Genomic DNA, 27223 nt, shown 5'->3' with positions numbered 1-27223 from the left:
TTTTGTTTTAAATTTTCCTTTAACTGTATTTTATTTTTATTTTTTATTCTCTTCTTATCTCTTTCTTTCTTTCTTTCTTTCTTTCTTTCTTTCTTTGAAATGTATGATTTTAATGTACTTTTATGCTTCTGTAAAGAACTTTGAATTGCCTGGTGTATGAATTGTGCTATACAAATAAATTTGCCTTGCCTTGCTTTGCCTATTACACTTTAATTTTTAATAACCCTGGGAGGCAGATGGAGAGGTGAAGGGCCTAAATATAAATACTTACCTATACATATATGGATGGATGCATATGATTATAAATATGAATATGGATATATATGTATTAATGTGTGTATATATAGATAGATAGATAGATAGATAGATAGATAGATAGATAGATAGATAGATGTGGATAAGTGTTTATATGGATGGATTGATAGATGGATATAAATGAAATATAATGTAGTACATATCACATATCTATGTGTATTTCTCTTATATATGAATGTGTGTGTGTATATATATATATGGGTGCATAAAAAAGAACAAAATACTTACCATATACTTACCAGGAGGGATGGGGCTGGCCCATCCCTGGGGGGGGGCTGGATGGAGTGCGCATTGATCTATAGGTAGGGTTAGGGTAATATATATATAAATGTAATTCCTTTGGTTTTCTTATAATTTCACATATATTCTTTTCCTCTGTGTTTTGGTAAATCTTTTTTTACCCCCTTCTCTTTATAACTTCTTTTTTTATTGATTTCTTACATTTTCTTTTGGGTCTTACATTGAAATTTTAGGGAGTTGTTTCTTTGAAAATACAAGACATATTTTAACATAAAATGACAGAGAACTTGTGCCAGTGCAGATTTGCACCTCTAGAGGGTGCAAATCATTCTCCTTTAACCTAACCTGTGTGTGTGTGTGTGTGTGTGTGTGTGTGTGTGTGTGTGTGTGTGTGTGTGTGTGTGTGTAAGCAGATTTAGAGGTGAATGGCTTAGATATAGATAACTGTATAGATTTGTGTATATATGGATATGTGTATGGATATATATGAGTGTGTGTGTGTGTGTGTGTGTGTGTGTGTGTGTGTGTGTATATATAGGTCAATTTAGATATAGATATATGGATATATGTGTGTGTGTGGATATGTGTATTGTATATGTACATATGTGTATATTGATATTGTATACGAATAGACATTCAGTATGATACAAAATATAATATATAATGTATATCATGCACATAGATAAAAATAAATCATTATTTATTTCAATGGGAGGGATGGGGCTGGCCCATGAAAACTCCTTGAATTGTAATTATTATGGTTTCAGTGGAGCATTGGTCAATAAGTGTATATTCTTGAAGTAATTACTAGGGTTGAGCCAGATACTCATCGTATCCGGTACGGATAAAGCATTTTTGACAAGTACGAGCATGATACGAGTGAAACTCGTCACTATCCGTGCTTGTGCTGAAGGAAAATCCTCACTGGGTAACTGACTGTCTTCATGCTCTGCTCTGTTCTCACGACTTTTGAGAAAAATACAGTGAACAAGGCTGACATTGTTTCCCTGTTTGCCATCACTGGATGTTTGCATGAATCACCAAGTTCACACAGATCATTAAAAAATAAACAGTCTTACACACCACTTACACACATACACACATATAGCTGAACACACAAAGTAGCTGATATTAATATTTTTATTGTATATCAATTTCAGACTTAATATAATGTGCCGATTTAAGCCCCACCCATTTCCAATTTCAGATTTTTACTACAACGCCCATTTCCGGTTCAGGCCCCGCCCACTCCGAGTACAGCCACAGATAGAGATAATTCAGATGGTTGAACAGATACAGATAGTGGTGTACTCGCTCATCCCTACTACTTACACATTCAGTCAGTCCGCTATTGTCTGCCAGGCTTTTTCTCTCTGTTTAATTACAGGGGCGTATTGTCCTTTTTACTTATGTTTTACCTCCTCATAAGATTCCATTATCAGTTGCTGCTCACTTGGGGAGAAGTATGCAGTATGTGTCTTTTCCGTTTCTGCATCAGTTAATCAGTGATCAACCTTGTGGTCTGTTTAAGAAAGCCATGAACACGCACTTATCCAAATTACTGACACCTGGTTTGACGTAGTCGCACCTCCTCATCCTGGCTTGCCAAATGTGCAATGGATTGAAGTCCTGTTTATATGTACATGGATATTTTGAAAAATGAAGACATGTCCCTCCATTTGTGCCCTTCGTTTACACGCAAATGGAGAGTTCGCCTCTGAAATGATGCATTCTAAAAACTCTGGTCATAGTGGAGATTTTGGACAACTGCGGTTGCACGTTGGCGTGTAAACAGAGAAAAACAGAGTTTTAGGTAGCCAACGTCACACAGAACTTGCACCTGCACCAAAAGTGCGACCTATGATCATGGATGCATTCAGAGCAGCAGTCGCATTTATGTTGGTGCAAACCCTTTTCCTATGTTTGCATGTGCAGCTCTGCTACAGCAGCTCTATTATATCGAGGAGCAAGACGAATGAGGGCTCGGAGTCCAGCAATTTTGCGACACCCCCCCCCCCAACACAAAGACCCAGTCCGCGTCACCGCCAGCGTCGACGACATACACAGGTCAGTGTAAAGGAAAAGTTTTCTGAAAACGGACACGTGAGCACGCTGTTATTTTTGAAAACGGAGACGGTGAAATGTCCGTTTATGAAAATAGCCAGCTAAGTGTAAACATAGTGTAAGCCTGCATGCACTGATTAGACCAGGTCAAGCCTCACTTTTTCAATTAGACAGCCCACAGGAGGGGTTAAACAAGATAATACTGACTACATAAACACAAATAAAAGGTCTCCAATATAACAGGAAAAAGATCTTTCTCTGTTCCATTTCTATAAATGTTTTGCACTAAACTGCAAAAGACATGAGAAAGTAAAAATGCATCAAAGAAATGGGTTCCATAAAGAATTTTATTACTCAATAAACAGTCCAACATCACAATTAGCTGCAATTCAAAAACGAAATACAAATGAAAATAAGAGAAAAATGGATCAGTATACAAAAAAGGTTGCAGTTTCTGTACGTTAGGTGATTTTTACTTGGAAGCCATTTGTAAAAATATGAAATCCAATTTTGTTCATGCAGAAACTTTGCAAACTGCATGTGCCACGGAGCCCTGCCTTTTGTGTGCTTAGTGGCTGAGGGAGTTGTCAATCACCTCACCTCAGCATCTTAACAGTTCAGACACGCTTCTTCTACCTGAACCACTTATGTTTTATATCATTTGAATCTGTGACATTAACCTTTAATTATACCTGTAATACATTTTAATGGCTACCAACTCATGTATGCAAGAGAAACTTCTACACAGAAAAAAGAAACTGACCAACTGCTTCACTTTGTTAAAAAAACAACCTTGACTGAGGAAGTCCAACAGCAGATTAAGTTCCCCTTTTTAACTATGTTACAGTCTGAGTCTGTGTGTTCAGTATCACTTAGTAGTTTCCTCTGAAACATCTGCAGAACTTTGGATTCATATTACAGACTCCCACCTTGTTTTCAAAGCAGAGAAACTTCAAACATGTGAAACCAAATTCTGCTGCTCACACAGATCAAGACAATCAACAAACCAAAAACTTTTTACTGCAACAAATGATGTCATACAGCCTGAAAGAAACCGGGCATGCTGGGAAGAATAAAATAAACCCACATTGACAAACCCTAACCCAAAAACTGTTCGGCTCAACTGACAGCTGCAGAAAAACAAAAAACTTATCTGACTTGTTTGTTTCTTCTTAACACAGTCGGGACTCCCCCTCTTCATCCATCACTTGCTCCTTACTTGTGTCCCTTGCTGGTCTTGAAGGACACCTGCAGGACTTTGTCTCCCAGTCGGTACCCATTCAGGCTGTGGATCGCCATGGCAGCCTCCTCGTAGTTCGTCATGGTGACGAAGCCAAAGCCTTTGCACTTGTTGGTGTTGAAATCTCGGATCACTTTTACGTTGACGACGGCACCAAACGGCCCGAACATCTGCCACAGGATGGCCTCATCTGCGTCCTGACCAAGATTATAAATGAAGATGCACCAACCGGTGGACGAGTTCCCAGAGACTCCGCCGCCGCCGCCGCCGCCGCCCATGTGGTCAACGCTCATTGGAGAAAACCTAAAACAAAATGGGAAGTACAATGAAAGCTGCCAATCAGTCAGCAGCATCTCATTAGTGATGTGTCGGTTGCGAACGAAATGGCTCTTACAGCCGGCAGAGAGGGAGGGAGAGAGAGAGAGAGAGAGAGAGAGAGAGAGAGAGAGAGGGAGAGAGAGGGAGAGAGAGACAGCCAGCCAGACAGAGACAGAGAGAGAGGGAGAGGGAGATGGGGGGGGGGCAGACAGAGAGAGTGAGTGGGTGAGAGAGAGAGAGAGAGAAGGGGGGAGAGGGGGGAGGGAGAGGGGGAGGGGGAGAGGGAGACAGACAGACAGACAGACAGACAGACAGACAGACAGACAGACAGAGAGAGAGAGACAGAGAGAGAACGCTGGAAAGGTGAGCAAAGTAAAAGGTGAGTGGCCGCAGGAAATGCAGTAAAATTTGGACACATTTTAATGACAGAGAAAATACAAAGGCAGAGTGATTCTCTAAGCTTCTTTATGTTGTTTCACTGTAAATAGTTAAAAGTTTATAAATCTTATACATACAAGCACAGATTGGATCTTTTTGTCAAACTGAGATGGGTAATTGTTTTTTGCACTTTAAAATGTATTTTTTGTAGCATTCTGTTCCCCGTTGACTATAATAAGCCATATAAATAATAAACATTTGCGATAATGTATGTTCTGTACATTAGTAATTCATTTTACACATAATTTTACATTGTTTTTGGTAATACATTAATTTAAGTGACAAAAAATCTGAGGAGCCACTTGGGAGCCGAAAGAGACGGAATTCCCATCACATCATCTCAGTAATCTGATAACTCACCAGTCAGTTTACAGTAATCCGATTACTGTGACCATGTTAAATGCTTAAATCATGGTGACAGGAAACGGTAATCTGTCACATGATGTTGGCTGTTGTCCTGCCATTGGACAAACACTGACAGGTAACTGTACCTGAACCTCTGGGCCTGATGATGGACAGGTCCTCCAAAACGCCGTGATTGGCCATGGTACATTTGCGACATCATCTGGGAGTTCCTGGCCTGATTCGGATTGGCGGCAAACTTGACTGTGATTGGCTCAGAGCTCCCCGGGGGCGTGTGTCCATTCAGGTGTTTGACAGCATCCTCGGCCTCAGCTCTCTTGTCAAACCGGATGAAGGCCACACCCCGTGACAGACCTGAAGAGCCAATGAGATTAATGGTGAGGTGTGTCAGGACTGAGGGACTGTGATTGTCTACGTGACTGTATGATTAGTGAACGACTGCGTTACCGGAGGCCTGGTCCACCAGCACTCTGGAGTTGATGATGTGTCCGTAGCGAACGAACATGTCCTCCAGGTCCTGCTGACTGAGCGTCCTTGGTAATCCGCTGATGTACAGATTTGCATCTTTGATCATGTCTGAACTCGGCCGGGCGAACGAAACCTACGGGAGGAAACAGGAAACGTCTCAGGCTGTCGTCATCAAAACCAGAAAGAATTCAAATAAATAACAATAATCAACACTGAACAAAATAAAATATACAGTTACATCCGGTCTTTAAAGAAAATCCAGGAATGTATTAAATGTTTAAATATCAATGTGAAGAAATACAACAAAGAACTCGTTATCCAGAATTTTCCCAAATAAAATATAAAAATAAAGACAAAATAAAAACATCCAAACAGGCTCAGATCATTAGGCATGTTGTCAAAATGAAAGAATAAATTTATGAAAATAAAAGTTCGACACAGAGTCACACTGAACTGAAGAAAAATCACAGATTCGGTGTCATCATGTGTCGATTTTAAAAACAGGCTGAAAATAATTTACCAATTCAGAAAAACAGAAACATGACAGCAGAGTTTTAAAAATACCTTCATCCATCAGACAGTTTGCAGGAGATAGCGCCCTCTACTGTCCAGGGAACATAACACATCTATCAGTTGAGACAGGAAAATCAAAGAGCACCTTTTGCACATTACCTTGATAGTTTTAGACTGTAGCCTCAGGCCATTGAGGGTACTGATAGCCCTCTCTGCATCACTAGGGTTAACAAAGTTAACAAAGCCGTAACCTAAACTGTGGCCTAGAGAAACACAAAGGAAAACAACAAAATAAAATAACAAAACTGTCTGTGTTACAGCCTCCACACATTCTGGATATTCACAAACTGAGTACAGGCAATAAATCAACAGCAGAAAACCTTTCATACAGTGTGTCCATTAAATTCTTCTGAACAAATCCAGAAAACTCACAATGACTCGTTCAGTTTCTTTAAACACTGGTTATTTCGTCAGAGTGAGACCTCCCATCAAAAGCTGCTCATCAATCACCAACATTTCGACATTCAAAACGACAAATTACAATGACGACGGTGACGAATCAGAGCCGAGGCGTCACTGTTTCGCCGGAGTCGACTCTGGATCTCTTCCCAGGTGAACTCAGGTGAACGATGCTCCCTGAATGCATGCTGACATATTATATACACCTACATATATAAAAGAGTCGCGTGTGTGTCTGTGTAGATATATATATATATATATATATATATATGAATGAAACATGTATATACATTTTGGCCACTTGGTGGTGCCCTCTCGTTTGGGAAAAAGGAATAAACATTGACTGGAGGATCACTCTGAGGAAAATTTGAGTGCAGAAACTGAATGTGGAATATCAGTCAGTCAACAGTTTTCTAGACTTGATCAGATCAAAAAGTTCAGGATGTTCAAACACTTGTTATTAAAACTTTACAGACATTTTCAAGGCCTGAAAAATAAAATAAAACAGGTGAAAACAGCTTTTAAAAAAGGTGTACATTCTTGTTAAAATCAGTTGAAATACTAAAAACAAACAGTTTGTCGGGTTGGGCAATACTTATTTTGTCGTCGTTGAAGTGTCTCTGCATTTAACTTCTTCTGTAACAACATGATGTAATATCTTAATATTTACTAGTTTATCTGACCATCATCAGTAGGTGTGATCATCAATGTGCAGGACACATTTGTATGATATTTAACTAATTTATCTGTTTGATTTAAAGCATTTTTACAACATAAAGGATCAACATTCTGTTTACTGTAAGATGATGCACAACAATGCCACAAATATAAAATAAAAAGTATTGTGACTGAATATTGATCCATATTGCCAAACCCTTTTTAATCAATTATCATCAAATACCTTTTAAACACTCAGACTGTCAGTAAACCTGGTGTGAAAAGTAAAAAAATCTTACAACAGTGCAGAAAAGAAAAATATTCATTTGAGACAAAAAAAAAAACTCACAGACTTGCCCTTAAAAAAAAACAGTGTATTTAAAAACAAAAACTAAATTAACAAAAATTTGCTGATTCGCAGTGAGAAAGAAAAAAACCTGAAAACATTTTTTAAAAATCTGAAATATTAACAGCTGCTGCAGAGTACACAAGAAATACTGCAGATAGTACTCCTACGATAATAAAACTACTGCTGCTACTATTACAACTACTACAACTACTGCAGCTAGGACTACAACAATGAAGTGCCATGAAGTACACTTATTTACTCAGTAATTTCCACTTGCGGTATTAGTACTGTAGTACAGTGAATCAGATCCCAAGCTTTACAGTAGTTCTAGTCATACTTACTCTATCTCAGTGGTACTGTGCCATTTCTCTGAACTAGCCTTAGCAGCTTTAGCACAAAGGAGACGACATAATAATACAATACTATCGTGTCTGCTCTGTGGTACAGCTGCAGTACTTTTGAACGTACATTTGAAGGAGTCGCAGCTCGGAGCGGGTTAGGGGGCTAACCCTGTTCTGCCACGTTGGAGGTTTGGTGTTGTAGTACAAGTACTCTGCAGTGTCAACAGCACTACTGCAGTAGTATTACGTTGGGAGTTACCTGCCACTTTGTCCCTGATGAGTTTGGCAGACTCGACATCGCCCACGCTGCTGAACAGACTCCGCAGTTCATCCTGGCTCATGCTCTGCGGCAGATAGTTGACGATCAGGTTGGTTCTGGAGTCATCGTCCTCCATCATCTGCTCGCTGTATCCGTTATCATACAGCTCCTGGGTTCACACACAGAGACACAAACCTACCTTTAGTTACATCACCGACTCACCTGTAGCTCCCACAATTCAACAGTTGGACTCAAACGCCAATATAAGATAAGATAGACTTTATTTATCCCACAATGGGGGGAAATTCACATCTTACAGCAGCAACAAGACAGATCATCAATATCATTTGTATGATAACTGATTGAGCCAATCAGACGGCAGCAGTCACCTTTCCAGCAGCTCCTTTGGTGGCATGCTGACCATCTCTGATGTCATTCTGAGAGGTCTGAACCTCGCACACCTGAAACACACACACACTCACGTTACACACAAAAAACACACCAATACAAAGGTCTGTACAGGTAATGTAGTCCCACCGTTGGGGTGTTTCACCTGTCACCTGATCTAGAGTGATTACTACATCTGTGTCTGATGAGTTATTGATCTAGTCGGGAAGTTATTAATCAACTTACCTTCAGGTACCTGATGTGTCCTCGTCTTAATGCCATGGAGACAACTCCGGTGGTTCACTGCACTTGAAACAAACCAGCTTCATGTTACTAACTGTTCATTACTCAGCAGTGATCAGTCGGGACTAACCCACCTCCACCTGGCATTAATATGTGATCTGGACCGATAAAATGTGTTAATGCAGCAGAACATGCTGTGATCACAATCTGATCAGTTCAGTCAGACACGTCTAGAGGTGTTATGACTGGTCTCTGATCAGGTCTCAGCAGGGTTAGGGAATACTTCAGTTTAGCTGCTATAAGGTGCCACTGCAGGCTGAGCTGTAGACTAATCAATACACCGTGTTGTGTCTGTTACCATCTGAATCATCGGGAAACCTTTACGATTCTACATCAATGAAATCTGACTGCACCAAACGTTTCCGCTTAAACGTTCTGGAACGTTTCCCGCCGACACTAAAACCGGGACTGATCCGGAACAAAGCCGGTTCCTGCGGACATTCCGGTAACAGGCCTTCTGGCGGAGGTGTACCGATGTGTAGTAGTTTGTGTTACTGCGTCTGTAATTAGGAAAATGTTGCAATACGGAGCTTAAAACCAACAAACGAGCAGCTAACCACGCTAACCTCGGCCACATGTTAGCACCGTGGCCACACAAAGAGGCTAAGCGGCTAAAGGCAGGAGCTAAGGTTGCTAACAGACGTCATTTTCTTACCTGTTACCGTGGTGGGCAGGTGACTGACTGTCTGGATACTCTCTTATATTAATCCGCGGACGGACGTTGTGCTGGTGCTTGGCCAACAAACAAGCTTTAACACAACAGATTAGCGTTTAGCTGATCTACGCTCCACACAAAGCAAGAAAACTCGCACTGAGTGCAGCAAAGTATCGCGATATCACAACTACTACTACTGCTGCTGCTGCTGCTGCTTCTTCTTCTTCGTCTTCTTCTTCTTCTTCTTCTTAACAGGAGGTTGCATAATCAAATGATTACCGCGACCTGCTGGCCTCAAAATGAAACGCAGCCTCTAGATAGAAACGAAACAGAGTGACAAAAACATGTTGACATGTTTTATAAAAATAAAAAATAAAAAAAAAATACAATTTACATTTCTGGTGCTATACAAATAACAGCCTATGGCAACCTATGGTAAATTCATAAGTCTGTCACTCAATATTTTTAAAAATACACACAAAATTTTTTTCACAATTACAATTAGTCATTTGGCAGACGCTTTTATCCAAAGCGATGTACATATGAATTTTTATCACCACAAGTTGTCATTCAGTTGCTACCAAAGTGTATCCATATATTCTCTCCATCATAGGGGCTGATGCCGTTCTTCCCTTGCGGCACTCATGGTTTCAGTTGAACGAATGAATGCAGACTGAAACCACTGTTAGCAGTGTCAAGTGCAGTGACAGGCACTTCATAGGAACCTCTGCTGCTTGAATGTGCATGAGTCAACCGACATATATGCTCATCCTCTGTATAAATTGCTATATCCTCAATGGCCTTGCAAAATTTTACAAATGTTCGAGCTGGCAACAAGAAATTTATGTAAAATGAAGGGAAATAGCATGGAAATATAGGGGTCATTTGCTTTGCTTTATTAACCATGCATATTCTTTATTTTTTAGTTTTTATAGGAACCCCATTAGCATCCGCAGATGACACATCATCAAAAATCAAAATCAAATCAGATCAGTTTTGTTTATGTAATGCAAAATCACAACAGAAGTTGTATCAGAACACTTGGCATTAAGAGCAGGTCAGGACCATATTCTTTAATCTACAGATACCTGACAAAATGCAAATTAAAATCACACTCTATCAGTAAGACCAAAAACACAATATGAACATGGCATAAAGATCAGAAATCATGAAATAACTCATTTCTCACATATCACTCAGAAATAGAACAACAATGACAGTAACCCATATTTGAAACAAAAACACAAATTGTCACAAACGCATAGGACAAAAAAGGGCTGTCAATACAGGTACCAAACACCATTAGCATCTACAATAAATTATGTGATATAAATTTAAGAGACTTCTTGAAGGAAAATCTTTTCTTGACCTGTTTGATGTTAGGAAGCATTTTCCAGGCTGAAAAACCTGTATACAGAACGGCTTTCATCATGCAATTTGTAGGAGGACTAGCTACTGCCAGCCAACAACTTATTTGTCGTGTCCTATACCCATGACAAACCGCTTTATACTACCTTTTCACAGAAGAAGCGCTGTGTATTATGATAGTGTGCATGAATAACCCTAGCCTCCACAGTTAGTGGGGATAGTCATTTATGTAATTTACTCTAATTAGCATGGGCAGAACTAGTCAATGTAGAACTAATCTGACAGCTCTGTTCTGTTCAGATCAAGTTTTTATGTATATATTTTCCAGCAGCATTTAAGCAGATGACTGGGCAGGTGTGACAAAACAAGTGAGCGAATGACATCATTCATAACAAAAGATGGAACATATGCAGAGGGTTAGGGTTAGGGTCCACTTTGTTGACAAAAAAAACTTGTTTAAATAATTAGCAGCATTGAATGAACTGACTTGCACATTCAACATGTTTTTGGGGAGTTGCCTGACTTCTTTTCCATAATGATGTTTTATAGATATCCAATTTTTTGCTATCAAAAAAGCACCCTGATCTCTGACCAGCAGCTTTGAAACTGTCTCTTTGAAACATGAAAGATCTCAGTTTGACATCTAACCACGGTGCACTTCTGCCCTTTACAGGCCTATCTTGAAGTGGACCATGCATGTTCACCAATATCAGTAATCCATGAAACTTTCAAAGCAACATTTACATAATTTTCTTGACAAACATCAGACCACTTTCAATCTTTAACATCATTCATAAATGAGTCTGCATTCCATCTTTTATGAGACCTGTGGTACACAATTTGAACTACACACTTGGGCATTTTAGTCTTTTACATTAAACCAATCAGATTGCGGTCATTGACACAAACAGCTCTTGTACATCAGTGTCTGCAATTTTCTTGGTCAAATGTTTGTTCACATGTTTGTGCACCTAAACTTTCTCCCGTGTGTGTGTTTTTCGGCTCACAAAATGAATTATGATTGCAGATTTATTGCTTTTGTTTTTTTAGAGAAGGGATGAAATGCTGTCCACAGGTATTTCTTTCTCCCTAACCCTGTGTGTAAAAGTAATGACCAGTTGTTCAGGGGAGTCAAGATCTGTCCCAATGCATATATGCATGTATATGCAGACAGAAACAAAAGGTTTTACCATATTGTGAGCAGACATAACTGAAACCATTCTAAAAGAAATGAAAAAAACTCAGTATTTTAGAAAACTGACCTTTACTTAAATGAGTCGACTCAATTAACAAGAATGAATAGAACAGATTAATTAAAATTCCTCAGTTGGCATGCTCACTCAAGCTACATCCCACACAGAAACAATTAGTCAGCAAAACTAGCAGAAGGTGTTAACAAGTTATATACTATGTACTTTGCATTGGGCTACTATTTGCTTGCTAACTGAAATATCATTAAAAAAAATCATTCCAGTACCACTGTATCATCAAGTTTTGATGGTAAGAGTACAGTCCTTTAGCTCGGACAGTGCAGCAGTATTGGCAATATGTGGGCTGCCCATCTAATGGGAGAATACAATGAGCATCCGCAGGGTTGTAATTGTACTGAATTCCTAATTAATTGGATGTTACCAAATTATCTACATGTACTTGTGATGAGAGAGTGTGCTGCTGAATGCAATACATGTTTACAATTAAATTACATTTTCAAGTCCTGGCCCTGAACGTGGAAATGTAACCCTTAGTTTTCTGCCAGTCTTTTCCATCATCAAAACTAACCTAACCTCAAATTGTCTTTCTCTGGGTACACAAAGTGATATTATATATGTTTGTAATTGCTGTGGGGAGCAGAGGTCATGTCTCCACCATGTCGAAAATTGCCCCCCGGCCACATATTTTGAAATTGGCATGACATCAGTTTTGTGGCTACCTAATCCCTCCTAATGCCAGCCCACCTGCACACCTGAGGTTCATCAGTCAATCAACCCCTGCGATATGTAAATCCTGACCCTTCAGCTCTTACTTTTGCTCTCGTTACTAGTTGTGTTTTGCCAGGTGTTGTGTCATCCTGTGCTGTGTGTCTCCGGTGTAGAAAACCTCAAGCCTCTCACCACCTGGATCTCCAGCCGTAAGACAGCCAACTCTGCCTGCCTAACCCGTCTGGTCTGTCATTTTTCTGCCACTCTCCCAGCTCGTCTGGCTCAGCTCTTCTGGGGTTTTGCACATTCAAATGCAATAAACTGTTTGACACTGCTAAACTGTTTCTCATCCTGGTTTGGGTCTGATAATCACTCACTGTGACAAAAAGAGCAGAACACAACATGGAGTTTTGGAGGACACAGGGAATACAGTGTTACACACAACAGGATGCCTATATATCACCCAATATATGCTTCCTTCAGGGAACATTATCAGGAAAGTCTCCATAAATTTACATTGCTGTGCAGATGATACCCAGCTGTATTTATCAATGAAGCCAGAAGAAACTAATCAGTTAGACTTAGACTTAGAATTTACTCTACTGATCCCAATTTGGGAAATTCGTTATGAACTAGACTCCAAGCATGTCTTAAGGACATAAAGACCTGGATGACCTGCAATTTTTTTTGTTGCTTGCTACATTCAGACAAAACTGAAGTTATAGTACTCGGCCCTAAACACTTTAGAAACTCACTTTCTGATGATATGGCAGATATGGATGGAATTGTGCTGACTTCTTGCACCACTGTAAAGAATCTGGGAGTTATCTTTGATCAGGACATGTGCTTTAACTCCCATGTAAAACAAATTTCAAGGACTGCTTTATTTCATCCTGTCTCAAAACGATGCAGACAAACTAGTCCATGCATTTGTTATTTGCAATTCTTTACTATCTGGCTACCCAAATTCGTTGCTGAAAATTCTCCAGTTGCTCCAGAACGCTGCAGCACGTGTTCTGACAAAAACAAGGAAAAGAGATCATATTTCTCTGATATTAGCCACTCTGCACTGGCTCCCATTAAAGTTTAGAATAGAATTTGAAATCCTCCTCTTTACTCACAAAGCCATAAATGGTCAGGCACCATCTTATGTTCAAGAGCTCATAGTACCTTATTACCTCACTAGAACACTGTGTTCCCAGAATGCAGCCTTGCTTATGGTTCCGAAAGTCTCCAAAAGTAGAATGAGAGCCAGAGCATTTTGCCTTTCTGTCTCTATATGGAAACTGTCCTCAGACAATTTGATCTGGTACTATATAAATAAAATTGAATTGAACTGAATTGAAGATACATAGTTCAGGCCATGGATGTAGCTATTATAAGATCAGTGAAGTTGTTTTTACAGTGAGACAAGTTGTCTCCAGTGCTTTCCTTCACCTTTCAGCACAGAGATGGGTCTACAATGAAAATTACAGAGACCACCCAAGCCAAGTCATTTTGCATGGTATTACTCAGCTCCAACACAAAAACCAACTTTCATGTATACTACAACATAATTTACTGAAATGCCAATCAAAATACTGCTATTAATGTGACTCAGGGAGGAGTGAAATGTGTTAGGTGTTGTTGTCTTTGCTGTTCACAGTTGGCTGTGTGTCAGATTCTTTCCTTTATGCTTAATCAACACCTGCAGCATCACACAGCATCTTAAATGATAAGTCTGTCTGGACATTGAGAAAATGATGTGCACATTTATGCATGTGACAGAGCAGCTGTAGCTTTGGTCAGGATCTGATAGTAATTAATGTTCTGTATCTACTGTGGTGTATATGTATACTATTTATACTGCACATTAACACTGCATTACTCTGCTCTACATTAGTCAGGCATTGATCTGTAAAAGTAGACTGACTTCATTTTATTACAGAGAGAGCACACACTTGACATGCATATGGCTGGAACCTTTGTGTGTGACAGTCTGACCCTAACCCTAACTCCAATGGACTCAGTTTAGGAGAGTATATAGCTGCGGCGCAAAATGAAGAAAGGAAGATAAATTGAACAAAAAAAAAAAAAACTGCTGCAGTTTTTTTCATGTTGTGTGTTTTTGACTACTGCTAATTCAGGAACAAACATCTAGATTTAGTTTGTTTGTTTGTTTGTTTTTTTAACTGGTAGCACTGAATCTCTGTTTGTAGTCTATTCCTTGTCTGGATCATATTCAGGATGTTTGTGAACATGCTTGAATAAAACATTACCCTACATATGTTTTACCTGCCAACTTATTTAATGTTCAAACACTGAATAAAATCTAAATCATCCCAGCAGTTTCATATGAACTGTATGAATTTTTTTTAAAACATAAACTCAAATTGCTGTGAACACTTCTCTTATTAATACTTTGGGTTTTTTTGCCCCCACCATGTGTCATGCTGTCACCACATCGCAGTCAGGTCTGGTGGTCCTTGCAGGTGGCCTACAGTTTCATCATGAATCCCCTGAACTACTTCCCCATTGAACTTTTCTATAGAGCTTACTCAGTTAAAAAAAAAAAAAAAAAAACATCTTTATTACTGGTGGCCACAGATTTAAAACATCTTTACATTAGACATAGACGTAGATATAGACATACAGAAACTTTATTGTCATTCAGTAAACAGCAGGTGTACACTGAACATAATTTCTATTGCAGCAGGCTCAGCATAGGGTAGAAAACAGCTAAAAAGTATACATGTATGTACAATATATGTAAATATATAAATGAAGAGTATGTAGTGAAAATATGTACAAGTACCCTAAAGAATGTTAAAATAAACAGCAGAATAATTATGGTATATACAGTATGTGAATAAACAGTGTAAACAATAAACAGGAATATATGTTGGAAGTGAAAAAACGAGTAGCACAAATATACAATTGAAGTAATTTTAAAGTGTATTTGAGAAGAATGACTTGAGGTGACAACAGTGGTGCAAAAGATACTCATTTAGAGTTCAGCAGTCTGATGGCCTGAGGGAAAAAGCTGCTGCAGAACCTGGAGGTCCTGCACTGAATGCTGCAGAACCTCTTTCCAGAGGCCAGCAGGAGGACAGACCATGGTGGGGGTGTGAGAAGTCCCTGATGATGTTTTCAGGGTTAGGGTTATATCCTGAATGGAGGGGAGAGATGTCCCAATGATTTTCTCCACTGTCCTCACCACTCTCCTCACGTTCTTCCAGTCGGCGGTGCTACAGCCTCCACACACGCACAGATGCAGCTGGTCAACATGCTCTCTGTGGTGCTTCTGTAGAATATAGTGAGGATGAGCGGGACGCAGTCATGTGTCATCAGTGTGAACAGCAGTGGGCTCAGGACACTGCTCTGAGGGGAGCCTGTGCTGAGGGTGATGACACGGGAGGTGCTCTGTCCGACCTGCACCGACTGAGGTCTTTCAGCGAGGAAGTCAAGCAGCCAGTTGCACAGGGGGGTGCTGAAGCCCAGGGGTCCCAGTTTTTCAACCAGATGCTGGGGGATGATGGTGTTGAATGCTGAACTGAAGTCCAGAAACAGCATCCGCACATGAGTGTTTTTTTACTCCAGGTGAGCGAGGCTCAGGTGGAGAGTAGAGGAGATAGCGTCCTCGGTGGAGCAGTTAGGCTGGTAGGCAAACTGGAAGGGGTCAAACGTGGGGGGGAGTCTGGAGATGATATGCTCCTTTACCAGCCTCTCAAAGCACTTCATCATGATGGGAGTGAGTGCGACAGGCCGGAAGTCATTGAATGATGTGACTTGAGGTCTTTTTGGCACTGGGATGATGGTGGCAGACTTGAAACATGACGGGACTTTGGCTTGATGCAATGAGGTGTTAAAAATGTCTGTTAGAATGTGAGCCAGCTGATCTGCACATTCTTTGAGCACCCGCCCAGGTATATTGTCAGGGCCTGGAGCCTTCCATGAATTGACTCCCCTCAGAGACTTCCGCACATCAGCTGCGTCGAGACAGAGTGCCTCTTCATCCTGCTGGGGAACAGCTTTCTCCGTGGGAGTGCTGTTTCGTGCATCAAACCTCCCAAAGAAGATGTTGAGAGGGTACACAGGTAGACAGGTAGGCATTACTGGGTAGACAGGGGTCATGTGCATGAGTACCCTGGGATGGTATGGTCCGCAGCAGTAAGTCTCCCAGTTCTGCTGTTTGGGGGCCCGAAGGAGTGTGAGTATTTATGGATCGTTACATACAAACTGTAATCTGAGCAGCAGACAGACTCCAGATCAGCTGATCCATCATCAATTCAGCACACACTGGTCTGGACCAAATTATTATTAGCTTCAATTATGGTACATAGATACTGTTCTTATTGTCTGTGCTTTTTATTTTTAGTCGTTGCACTATTTTTCATCAGCGTCTTTTTTTTTTTTTTTTTTTTGGTGATGACCCTACCCATGTGTATGTGACGTGAGGGGGTCATTTCCGCTGCGGAAGACGTTACTGCATGTAAACAAAGCGGTGTTAGCAGCAGCAGGTCTAATGGAGAAAAAATCATTTTAATCAGAGATTAAGTGAATAAAGTTCAGTTTGTTAAAACGGATACGGAGCTGAGAGTCTGTGTGATGGAGCCCCACTGCGACTGAACCGGAACCAGCAACATGTCCATGGAAGACCCGTTCTTCGTCGTCAAGGGGTCAGAACTGTTTACATCGTGCTAACCAAGCTAATGCTAACAGGGACTAATTGCTAGTGTTAGCCTGCGAAGAGCTGATAGCTTATCGTTAATCAGTGTAGCCACAGGGATGGACACCCGTTTTATTCGTGGTTTAATTGCGCACAGACAGGCAGCTAGCTAACAGCTATGCTAACGTTAGCTATCAGCCGTTTGTGAGTGAGTTAGCATGTTAGCATAATGCTGTGATGTTAGCACAGAGCTCGTCAGGTATCAGAGTCAAGTCTACAGTAAAGTCTCACATTTCTATTTATTGTAAATCAAATCGCGGCGTTTTCTCTCTATGAATGATAATAATGTAACAGTGATGTCAGACATGAAGTGTCAAAGGCTTATTGTGTTTTTCTTCGTTGAACTCCGTTTTAGTGAAATGTTAAAACCCCGTCATACTTCATTTTCTCCATTTTAATGCGACTTTTTAAGTTCACCTTTTCATAGACTTTACATAGAAGATTTTGTCTACGTGTTAAATTTCAAACTTTGAGGAAAAAGGCCCCTGTTTGTCCTGGAGCATTTTGGAAAGAAGCAGTTTAACTTTAAGTTCGGGGTTTCCCGAAGTGTCAGCTTCACAAAAGAAGTGTAATATAAGAATAAAATAGTAGATACATTTAAAAGAAAAGTCGAAATGCCACCCGGTGGCTGTGAGTCCTCTGTAAAAAAGAATAATAATAATAATAAATCTTTTATACAGAGGAAATCTTTTCTAATGGACAGTCAATTCTATTAAAACTATTGATCCACAAATCATTTTTTTCATGTTAGTCACAGAAGCAACCTTCAACCAAGATGGTCACATTGAACTCTTGCCATGATATGGAAAAAAGATAAAATTGATATCGATCTTCATCATAGGGTTAGAGTTAAACTCTCACACTCTGAAGGTTCATGTTCCTCATCGCTACAGACTTTGACAACATTTGAACCGGATTTCTGCGCTTTATTATTGAAAAGATGTTTATACAAAAATCAAATAAACGCGCTACCGCTGTTGTCAAGCACAGGGGGTTAAAATCCAGATGACACAGCGTTTGGAGACTATCTACCCTCCATATCATGATGTATTTCCTAGTTAAAGCGCATAGGCAGGCTTGACATAATGTTGGGAGGAATTTGAATCTTGGGCATGCTGTCACAAACTTAGAGAATTACAGTGATTCAGAGTTGGATGCTAGCCTCCATTCTATCATAGTGGACTGTTCGTCTCCTTCAACACCTTCATCCACTGGAACTGTAAGAGGTGGAGGGTTACTGGTATCCTGAAGGCGTACACCAAGAGAGAGACAAAGCACCTTGTATGCCCCATGAAGTTGCTGAACTAGTCCACTGTAAAATGCCTTGCACGTAATCTGGAGCTGTCATATACCACTTTCCTCAAAGTGAATAAATTCTAGCCAGCAGGCCTGTAATCAGGGTATTTTAGGTAAACGGAATAAGGTTTGAAGGGGTGAAGACTCCAAGACACAACAATGTACCATCCTGTTGTAGAATTTTAGCTCTGTGCTGCTAAAAGTTGAAGATTAATTGATGAGTGGATGTCATGATATTATTGGTTTTGAGTGATTGGTGCTAGTTTGCGTAAGTGCACATCATTTATTTTCCAGGGAAAAAATTCCAAAATTGGATTTTGACATGAGAATACAAAGAAATTTATTTTTAAGAATATATTGTTAAATAAGGTCTAGAATACGCCTGAGAATGTAATCTAAAAGGGTTAAAAAGGCATTTTTTCATTTCATCTCAAATTTAAAGGACATATTTAGTTTTTTATGCCTTTATTGATCCGAGCCTCTCATGTCCATGTAAGAAGAGGTTGATGTGGGAGATCATTCGCTCTGTTCAAACTTGATCCTGAACAACACTGTAAGAGATTGAGAACTGTAGATTTTATTCTCTTTCTAAAATCCAGATGGAGATTATGTGACTAATAATAATAATAGTAATAGTAAAAGTTAGAAACGTGAAACTTCAGCAGTCTGCATGTTTTTCAGTGCATTCCTATTTTCATTCACTCAGCCCTAACAGCCATTATTTCATGTTGTTTGATTGTTATCAGTGAAGTTCAGAAGGCGGTGAACGCAGCTCAGAGCCTCCATCACAGATGGAGCGAGCTGCTGCAGGAGGGGGGTGGAGCCTCCAAGGAAGAAATGGACTGGACGACCAATGAACTGAGGAACAGTCTGCGCTCCATCGAGTGGGACCTGGAGGACCTTGACGAGACCATCAATATCCTTTAAACAGTGACAGTGTGTGTTTTTACTGTCTCTGTGAGTTCGGCAATTTAAAGTGTGAAAACGTAAAGACTGATGTGTTACTTAACTGTTCGTGAACGTATCGTCGAGTCCAACCCAAAGAAGTTCAACCTGGACGCAGCTGAGCTGTCAAAGAGGAAGGCCTTCATCACCAGCACCAGACAGACTGTCAAGGTATGTTTTATTTATAAAATTAATTAAAACTCACCTGACTGTTGACATGTGCTCAGGTGAGCAGGCTCTGCAGGTTTGTTCCATTTCCTTCTGAAACCGACTTTTCTCTTGAAGGAAATGAAAGAGCATATGTCAAGTCCAGCTGCTGCATCAGTGGACAGAAAGAACAAACAGGTAACTGCACACACTCACCTGGTAACCTACCAGAACAGGTTTGTTATTTTGTTTTAAAGACTTTAAAGAGTGGGGTCTACTGATGTGTTGTCTGATCAAAAGAAAGTGGTAATGATATCAAGGCTGTACATTTCATTTTTGCACATACCATTGTACTGGTGCTGGTGTTGAAAGTTTTTTGGCACAAACTGTAGCATGAGTATAAAACTTTCTGTTACATCTCTAAAAACCCCCACAATTAGTGCATTTCATCGCTTCGACAGGCATGCAACTGGCAAAGAACATGAATGTAGCGTACAGGCCATCACCTTGACAGCAGACTGGACTGGAAGTGTAACACTGACAGACTGCTTACAAGAAGGGACAGAGCATATTCTATTTATCGAGGAAGCTTTGGTTCTTTAGTGTGTGTAGCAAGATGTTGCAGATCTTTCTGTTGTTGCAAGTGCAATTTTCGAGTTGGTTGTTCAGAGAAGAATGTTGCACAAACTGCTCAACATAATGAACAATACTTCACATCCCCTGCATGACTTACTAATCAGACCCTAACTTTATTTTTTTGAGTGACTTAGTGCATTTTTTTTTTATTTAAATTACGGTAGTTCATCATTTAACCTTCATCTTGCAGAAATTGTGAATGTGTCATTCCCCATTGCCTCCACACTCCAGTACCATAATGTGTACATGCTTGGTATAAGCACAACAAAGCAATTTTCTGATGAAAGGCACAATAGTTTTGGTTTTTGTTGGAATTAAAATTTTTCAAAAACACAAAGGTGGCTGCCTTGGAATTAGATAGCCATGGGAAACTGTTGGAAAGAGCAAGACAAAACACTCAGAACTGGGGAAACTGGGGCACAAAGGCAACAGTGAGCGATGGATATAAAATTTTAAGAAAGGCCAAAGAGCCGGTGAAGTACCTGCCCTGGGTACCCAGTATATTGAGATGCTGCAGCAAAACTAACAGTATGTGTTTGTGTTGTTGTGACATCCAGGCTCTGCTTGGTGAGCGTGGTGCTCAGGGTCCGATCTGGCAGCCCAGTCCTGATAAATACAGCCGACTGGACCGGCAACTGCAGAACGCCAACTCTCAGTTCATAGAGGAGCAGCAGGTCCAGCAGCAGGTACAGTAACAGCTGACCAATAAAACAGGCAACAGTGGACCTCTGAGACATCAGTAGACTTTAGACTGCTTCTTTATTGATCCCAATTTGGGACATTATTTTGTTGCAGTAGCAATTAAAAATACAGACGACCACAGAATGTATGCAAGAATCTTTTTTAAAAAGTAAGTGAAAAGTGACAAAAAAATATAGACAGGAACAACAGCAGTGAATTTAACTAAATATATAGTTATATAATATGTATTATAATATATAATACATATTATAATATTATGATAATGTATTAAAAATACAATTTAACTAAGGATATAAACAAGAATTTGCTTTAAAAAATATGTATGAAGATGTGAGAAAGTTTAGGATGAAAGAAAAAAATAATAAAACAATTAAATAAAGCGTATGTGTTTGTTTCTGTCAGCTGATAGCAGAGCAGCAGGATGAACAGCTGGAGCTCGTTTCAGGAACAATCGGAGTCCTGAAGAACATGTCAGAGAGGATTGGCATGGAGCTGGACGAACAGGCTGTGTAAGAACTTAGAGTCACTACGTTAATTATGAAGATTCTTTATCACTGAGAATCCTCTACGTTGTAAATTTATTTCCAACAATCTATTTATGTGACGTCTTGTACTTGAACTAGTACAATACTGTCTCAAGCAAAGTGACATAATGGTGAGATTTGAAGCAGCAACATCAGTGAAGCATAGTGCCGTACCAGTCAAAAGTTTGGATACACCTTCTCATCCAATGGTTTGTCTTTATTTTTATTATTTACTACATTGTAGATAAGTATTGAAAACATCAAAACTATGAAAGAACACATGGAATTATGTAGTAAACAAAGACGTGTTAGACCAAAATATGTTTTATTCTTTGGATTCTTCTAAATAGCCACTGTTTGCCTTGTTGGCAGCTTTGCATCGTAGAGAGAAGAATGGATTCAATGAAATACCAATAATCTCTGGAAGTTAATGTCTGTAAAAAAGCTTAAGATGAAAAGAAGATGGCTTCTACAACAGGATAATGATCATAACACTCCTCAAAATCCACAATGGACTACCTCATCAGGACCAAGATTTTGCAGTGGCCCTGACAGTCCCCCAACCTAAACATCATTGCCATTTGTGTATAGACCTCAAAAGAGCAGTGCATGCTAGACCAAGAATCTCACAGAACTAGAAGCCTGTTGAAAGGAAAAATCGGTGAAAAAACCCCAAACATCCAAAGACCTGAAAGATTCCCAGTTGTCTACAATAAGCATTTACAAGCTGTAATATTTGCCAAAGTTGGTGTTATTAAGTACTGACCATGCAGAGTGCCCAAACTTGCTTCTGAGCCTTTTCCTTTTTATTTTAAAACTGTAAAAGATGGAAATAAAAAAGTAATCTCATTTGGAATATTAAAGAAAAAAATGTGTCATCTTTGACTTAATGCAGTGTGGAAATCAGGTTATTTTTTACCCAAACTTTTGCAAGCCTATGGGAACTCCTTCAATACTGATGGAAAATCATTCCAGGTGACGACCTTGTTAAGCTGCTGAGAGAATGTTCAGTTTGTTTTGGTCTCCAGCTCTGATTCCACTGCCCCAGTACATTGCAGGAAGAAAATCGTACGTCCAAAATTGTGAACTGTACTTTCAACAAACTTCAACAAAAGAGGTGGAGTCCACACCAGGAGGTGTTTGGGGTAAAAATGGAAAGTGAAGGACAACAGGTGTTTGGGCTGAGAACAGGTCCTTGTTTTCAGGGAACACATGGCCTCTGGTTGTTTTCTGGCCTTGTGAAATTATTTTGTGTTTTTGCTGCAGGATGTTGGACGACTTCAGTCATGAGATGGACAACACTCAGTCGAGATTGGACAACGTCATGAAGAAACTGGCCAAAGTGTCCCACATGACCAGTGGTAATCTTCCCTCAGTGTTTCTACTGGATTAGTGATAGAAATAAAACAACAGAACAGAAAACTAAGTAATATTTTTTTTAGCTCTAAAGGTGTTTACTTTATCTCTTTATGGATTCAGGCTTCTGTTAGACCAGATTTACTGTAAATACTCTGTCGAATGTGACCAGCTCTCAGTATTGATCAGATATCAGAAACGGCATCACAGAGTAACATTAATCAGGTTTCTGTAATCAAAACCTCACCTGTATTAGAGCATCAGTCCGTGTTCTGATTGGATGAAGCTCCTCAGACTGAAATTTTAAGGTGACAACAGAAAGATGAGAAAAGGACCAGTTACTGTTACACTTAGATATGGATAATAATAGTTAGCTTAAGTTAGTTAGACAGTCAGTTCTAGTTATTTCTATTCATGTTTTATTATTACTAGCTAAAGTTAGTGATAGTTGGGATTATTGATAGTGATAGTTATAGTTGTTGTAAAGTCATTAACACTGTGTTTTTGCAGATCGTCGTCAGTGGTGTGCTATTGGTGTGTTGCTCGCGATCCTCTTGGTCGTCATCCTCCTCTTCTTCATCCTTTGATTGATCTTGTCAGCACAGAACCCGTCCTAATGTTGTGTCTGCTGGACTCTGCTGAACTCTCCAGGACTCTACTGAAATCTCTTGGACTCTACTGAAATCTTCTGGACTCTGCTGAACTCTCCTGGACTCTGCTGAAATCTCTTGGACTCTACTGAAATCTCCTGGACTCTACTGAACTCTCCTGGACTCTGGTGGTTCGCTTTGAAACGAAAAGTCAAAAATCAAACACCTGTCAGTCCATTTATTTCCTCACCCTGGGCCAGCTGGACTCCTGATGCATAGATCTACACCTAAGGACAAGTAACACACCTAAGTTGGCAGAGAACAATCACCCAATCAGGCTCCTGGAACAGCAGAAGCAGCCTGAAATCTTAAAGAACAGACACCATCAGTCCACCTTCAAACTCACTGTTACATACAAATAGTTTTTAATGTTGTTTAAGATCGGCACAACAGAGATCGTAAAACAGGCACACTCCAGTTTAGCTCTACTTAAACTTAACAGCAGATAATGCTCTGTCATGTTTTAGTGAAACTGAACTTGTGTCTTTGTCAAACAAAATCATCCTTTTCTCTCAGTAATTACATTAAACAAGAACTTTGTTTAAAATCTGGAAACCAAAAGCTTGTTGTTCAGTTTGAACCAGTTACTGTTTAAACTGGACTTTACTGATCTCTGATACCACAGACAGACTTTGTTGGACCACACTCTGTATACAAGATTGTGCGGGAAGCTACTGGACTCTGCTGGACTCTACTGGATGTTCCATTTCCTCTGAGTGGGACTGAAAAGGCACTTTGGTTCTTTGAGTGTTTGACTGTTACAATCGTGGCAGAGGTCAAAAGTCAAAGCAAGTGTAAACATTTTTGATGTGTTTTAATGTTTCACGTTTTACAAAATTATGATTGTGTTTGTTTGGATGTTTTATTTAAAGGGCTGAAAATTTCAATTCCAGTTACATCCCAATTTAACTTAGTCTAAATCTACTCCACTTTACCTAGTAAAACTCCTCTTAAACTCTCAAATCAATCCCAGTTAAACTGTGAGTTTAGTAACATAAATTTAACTCCACTTTAGCTTCAGTCTAATTCTACTGTAAAGATGCAGTGCATAAGAATTTAAGTTTAAATCTTACAACATGTAAATGATCAACCCAACATAAAGAAGTAATAGTTCTGATGTTGTGTCAAAGACGTATGTATTGTGCTGCAGAGATATCTACTGAAATTAGCATGCTAACCAGCTAGCTGCAGCCCGTCCTGTCCAGTAGTATAGGACCCATAGTTTCAGGTGGGAGATGTATGCAAGTTTGCTACATTTCTTAAGCTCTCTTAGCTTTTTTTAGCGTAATCAATGAACAAAATAATCTACAAAATGTCAAGACAAGAAATATTTTTACTCTTGTTTTCCTTGTTAAACATAAAAATACAACACTACACTTTCTGAATTCAAGTTTCTCTCCTTAATTAACTAAGACTAGCTTAATTGCTAAGTTAACTCATCATAAATCACACTTTATTCAAACTCACCAAAACTATCTTATCTTTCAACTGTTAGAACAGTCACCAACTCTGAAAAACCAGGTTTGGTTTTCAGTTAGATGTGAAAATATTGCGGCTATAGACGCTGCTTTTCCACATAGTTGATGACCGACCTTCCTCTTGCTGCTCTCCCAGTTCACGGCTCTCCTGTCCCAGCCTGCCGTGTCTTCATCGTCCTCGGAGTCAGGGTCCTGGTCAGAGCCGCTGTAAATCACCTCTGCGTTTTCTCTGTCTTCTGGCCTCCTCCCTCTGTGTTCAGTTCTGGTCCAGCTGTGTTCACTGGGAGGCTGTTGAGTCTAGTTCTGTTGCCCATGATGTAAACCTCAACAATCTCCCGGTGCTCCGAGCTTTCAATCAGGGCAGACTCCAGTCAGCTCACAGGGCCACTAGCTGCGCGGCTAACTGATCTATCTTGCTAATGGCAGCTAGAAGCTACAGCAAAGAGTGTAGTGAGCAGCAGTTGGCAGTTACTTTGCTGATATGCTGCCCCTGTTTCTTTGGAGGTCAGTTCTTACATATCACACCTTTAACTCCACTTTATCTGTGTTTTAACTCCAGTTTAATCCCAGTTTGACTGTGAGTTTATAGTAAATGAAATTTAACTCCAGTGTAACTTCTGTCTGTGTCTACGTTAACTCCGTGTTAGCCCTCTTTTGTGTTTTTTCTTTTAACTCCAGTTAAATTCCATCTTAATTTCAAGTTAAGTGCAATTCTGACTTCAGGTTTTCTCCATTTAAACCCAGTGTAACTTTTAACGGTTTTGGTCTATGTTAACATCAGTTTAATCCTGGTTTACCTTCAACTTTAATCCTGCTGTGTATTCTGAGGTTAAGGCTCGTTGAAGGTTTTCTGGAAAGAAAATAATCTTTTTGAATAATAGTGTAAGAACACTAAAACTGCTTTTGTGATTTTTCCGTTTACAGTTTGTGTTTGTTTTTGTTTGTTTCATTGAATTTAAACAACTGTGTTTTAATGTTTTATTTTTTATTTAGTTTCCTCATATGGTTTATTTCATTTATGTTATGTTTTGTTTCCTGTACCGTATCGATCAGTTTATTGATCAGTAGACTGTTGTAGTGTTAAATTATCATTAATTCAAACCACACACTTCCTGCTGCTTCTCTGCAATAGAAGCCTCTCTCTAGTCAATGTTTGGAAGGCTTTTATTATGACACAGCAGCAGGAAGTGTCCTGAAGATTAGCAAGTGAGGTCACTGCTTGTATGATATAAATTGGCTGTAATCAGGTAACAGTTGCATGAAATAGCTAATTACATCATCCCCCACCAACAGGCTTACGGTACGCATGGCAGTGAAAATTGCACAGCTGAAGGTGATGAAATGTTGTTAGAAGTAAAACTATTTCCTGTTACTATTGTGAAAAAATAAAACCGCAGTGTTCAGACCTCTGACTGATGGAAATTAAATTCACTAACTTCAGCAATTAGTGACTGTGTTGTTCTGTTTAATCTGTCGGCATGTTTCAGCACCAACTCTTCTTAAATGCAGTCATTTTCCAACACATTTCACAAAAAAGTGACTATTTTTTGCATTTTTCTTTCAGGCAAAAATTTCACATTTCATCTTTAATTAATCTTAATTGGTCTTTACTGTCAGACTGCATTTTATTGTTAAGTGTTTTTAATTATTTAAATATACATTGAGGAGCTATATTCCTAACTTAATTTCTGAAAACAAACAACAATTAATAATAATAATAATAATAATAATAACTCTGTATCTTGTTGACATATCATGAATCAGACCAACAAAACAGATCAATGACTGAAATACAACTGAGTGAAGGCCAAAACTGTTACTGATCAGTTTAATTAGGTAAACTATGTTGTTGATGAGTGAATGAAAACATTGTCTTTATTATTTTCTTTTTTGTCAACAGCAGAAGCTGAGAATTTTTGTGTCTGTGGATGAATTTTGTTTCAATAAACTGATCTCAAAAAAGAAAAACAGACTGATCTCTTTAAAAATTTTTCATGTTTGCAACAGCAGCCAGAACCAGGCATTGACCCCATATTTGACATTTATCACAAGTATATAAATAATTAATGGCTGATAACATACTGTAATTTGGTATTGAATCTTTGGCTATTTTCATTACAAATAT

General features: G+C 39.4%; 2 protein-coding genes across 5 annotated transcripts; one reads left to right on the top strand and one right to left on the bottom strand.

Annotated features, from left to right (window-relative positions):
• Positions 1 to 2948: 2948 nt before the first annotated feature.
• LOC143318512 (ELAV-like protein 1) lies at positions 2949 to 9609 on the bottom strand. Of its 4 annotated transcripts, none has more exons than XM_076726905.1 (8): positions 9370 to 9554; positions 8658 to 8714; positions 8414 to 8485; positions 8025 to 8193; positions 6119 to 6222; positions 5426 to 5579; positions 5107 to 5332; positions 2949 to 4162 (listed from the first exon to the last, which is right to left on the bottom strand). In XM_076726905.1, exons 2-8 carry the CDS (start codon positions 8691 to 8693, stop codon positions 3835 to 3837), a joined length of 1089 nt encoding a protein of 362 aa, XP_076583020.1. In that variant the 5' UTR covers positions 8694 to 8714; positions 9370 to 9554; the 3' UTR covers positions 2949 to 3834. The 4 variants fall into 4 exon arrangements, with proteins under 4 accessions (XP_076583020.1, XP_076583019.1, XP_076583022.1 ...); XM_076726904.1 differs by having other exon boundaries at positions 8658 to 8719; positions 9370 to 9552; XM_076726907.1 differs by lacking the exon at positions 6119 to 6222 and having other exon boundaries at positions 9370 to 9609.
• Positions 9610 to 17096: 7487 nt separating this feature from the next.
• On the top strand, positions 17097 to 26538 carry stx6 (syntaxin 6). Its single transcript, XM_076726903.1, has 8 exons — positions 17097 to 17314; positions 19407 to 19576; positions 19682 to 19776; positions 19891 to 19950; positions 20946 to 21074; positions 21493 to 21599; positions 22881 to 22975; positions 23481 to 26538. Exons 1-8 carry the CDS (start codon positions 17280 to 17282, stop codon positions 23555 to 23557), a joined length of 768 nt encoding a protein of 255 aa, XP_076583018.1. The 5' UTR covers positions 17097 to 17279; the 3' UTR covers positions 23558 to 26538.
• The last annotated feature ends 685 nt before the right edge of the window (positions 26539 to 27223 follow it).

The sequence above is a fragment of the Chaetodon auriga genome, chromosome 3 (assembly GCF_051107435.1).
Source record: "Chaetodon auriga isolate fChaAug3 chromosome 3, fChaAug3.hap1, whole genome shotgun sequence".
NCBI lineage: Eukaryota > Metazoa > Chordata > Actinopteri > Chaetodontiformes > Chaetodontidae > Chaetodon > Chaetodon auriga.
This window is presented reverse-complemented; position numbering and strand designations above follow the sequence as displayed.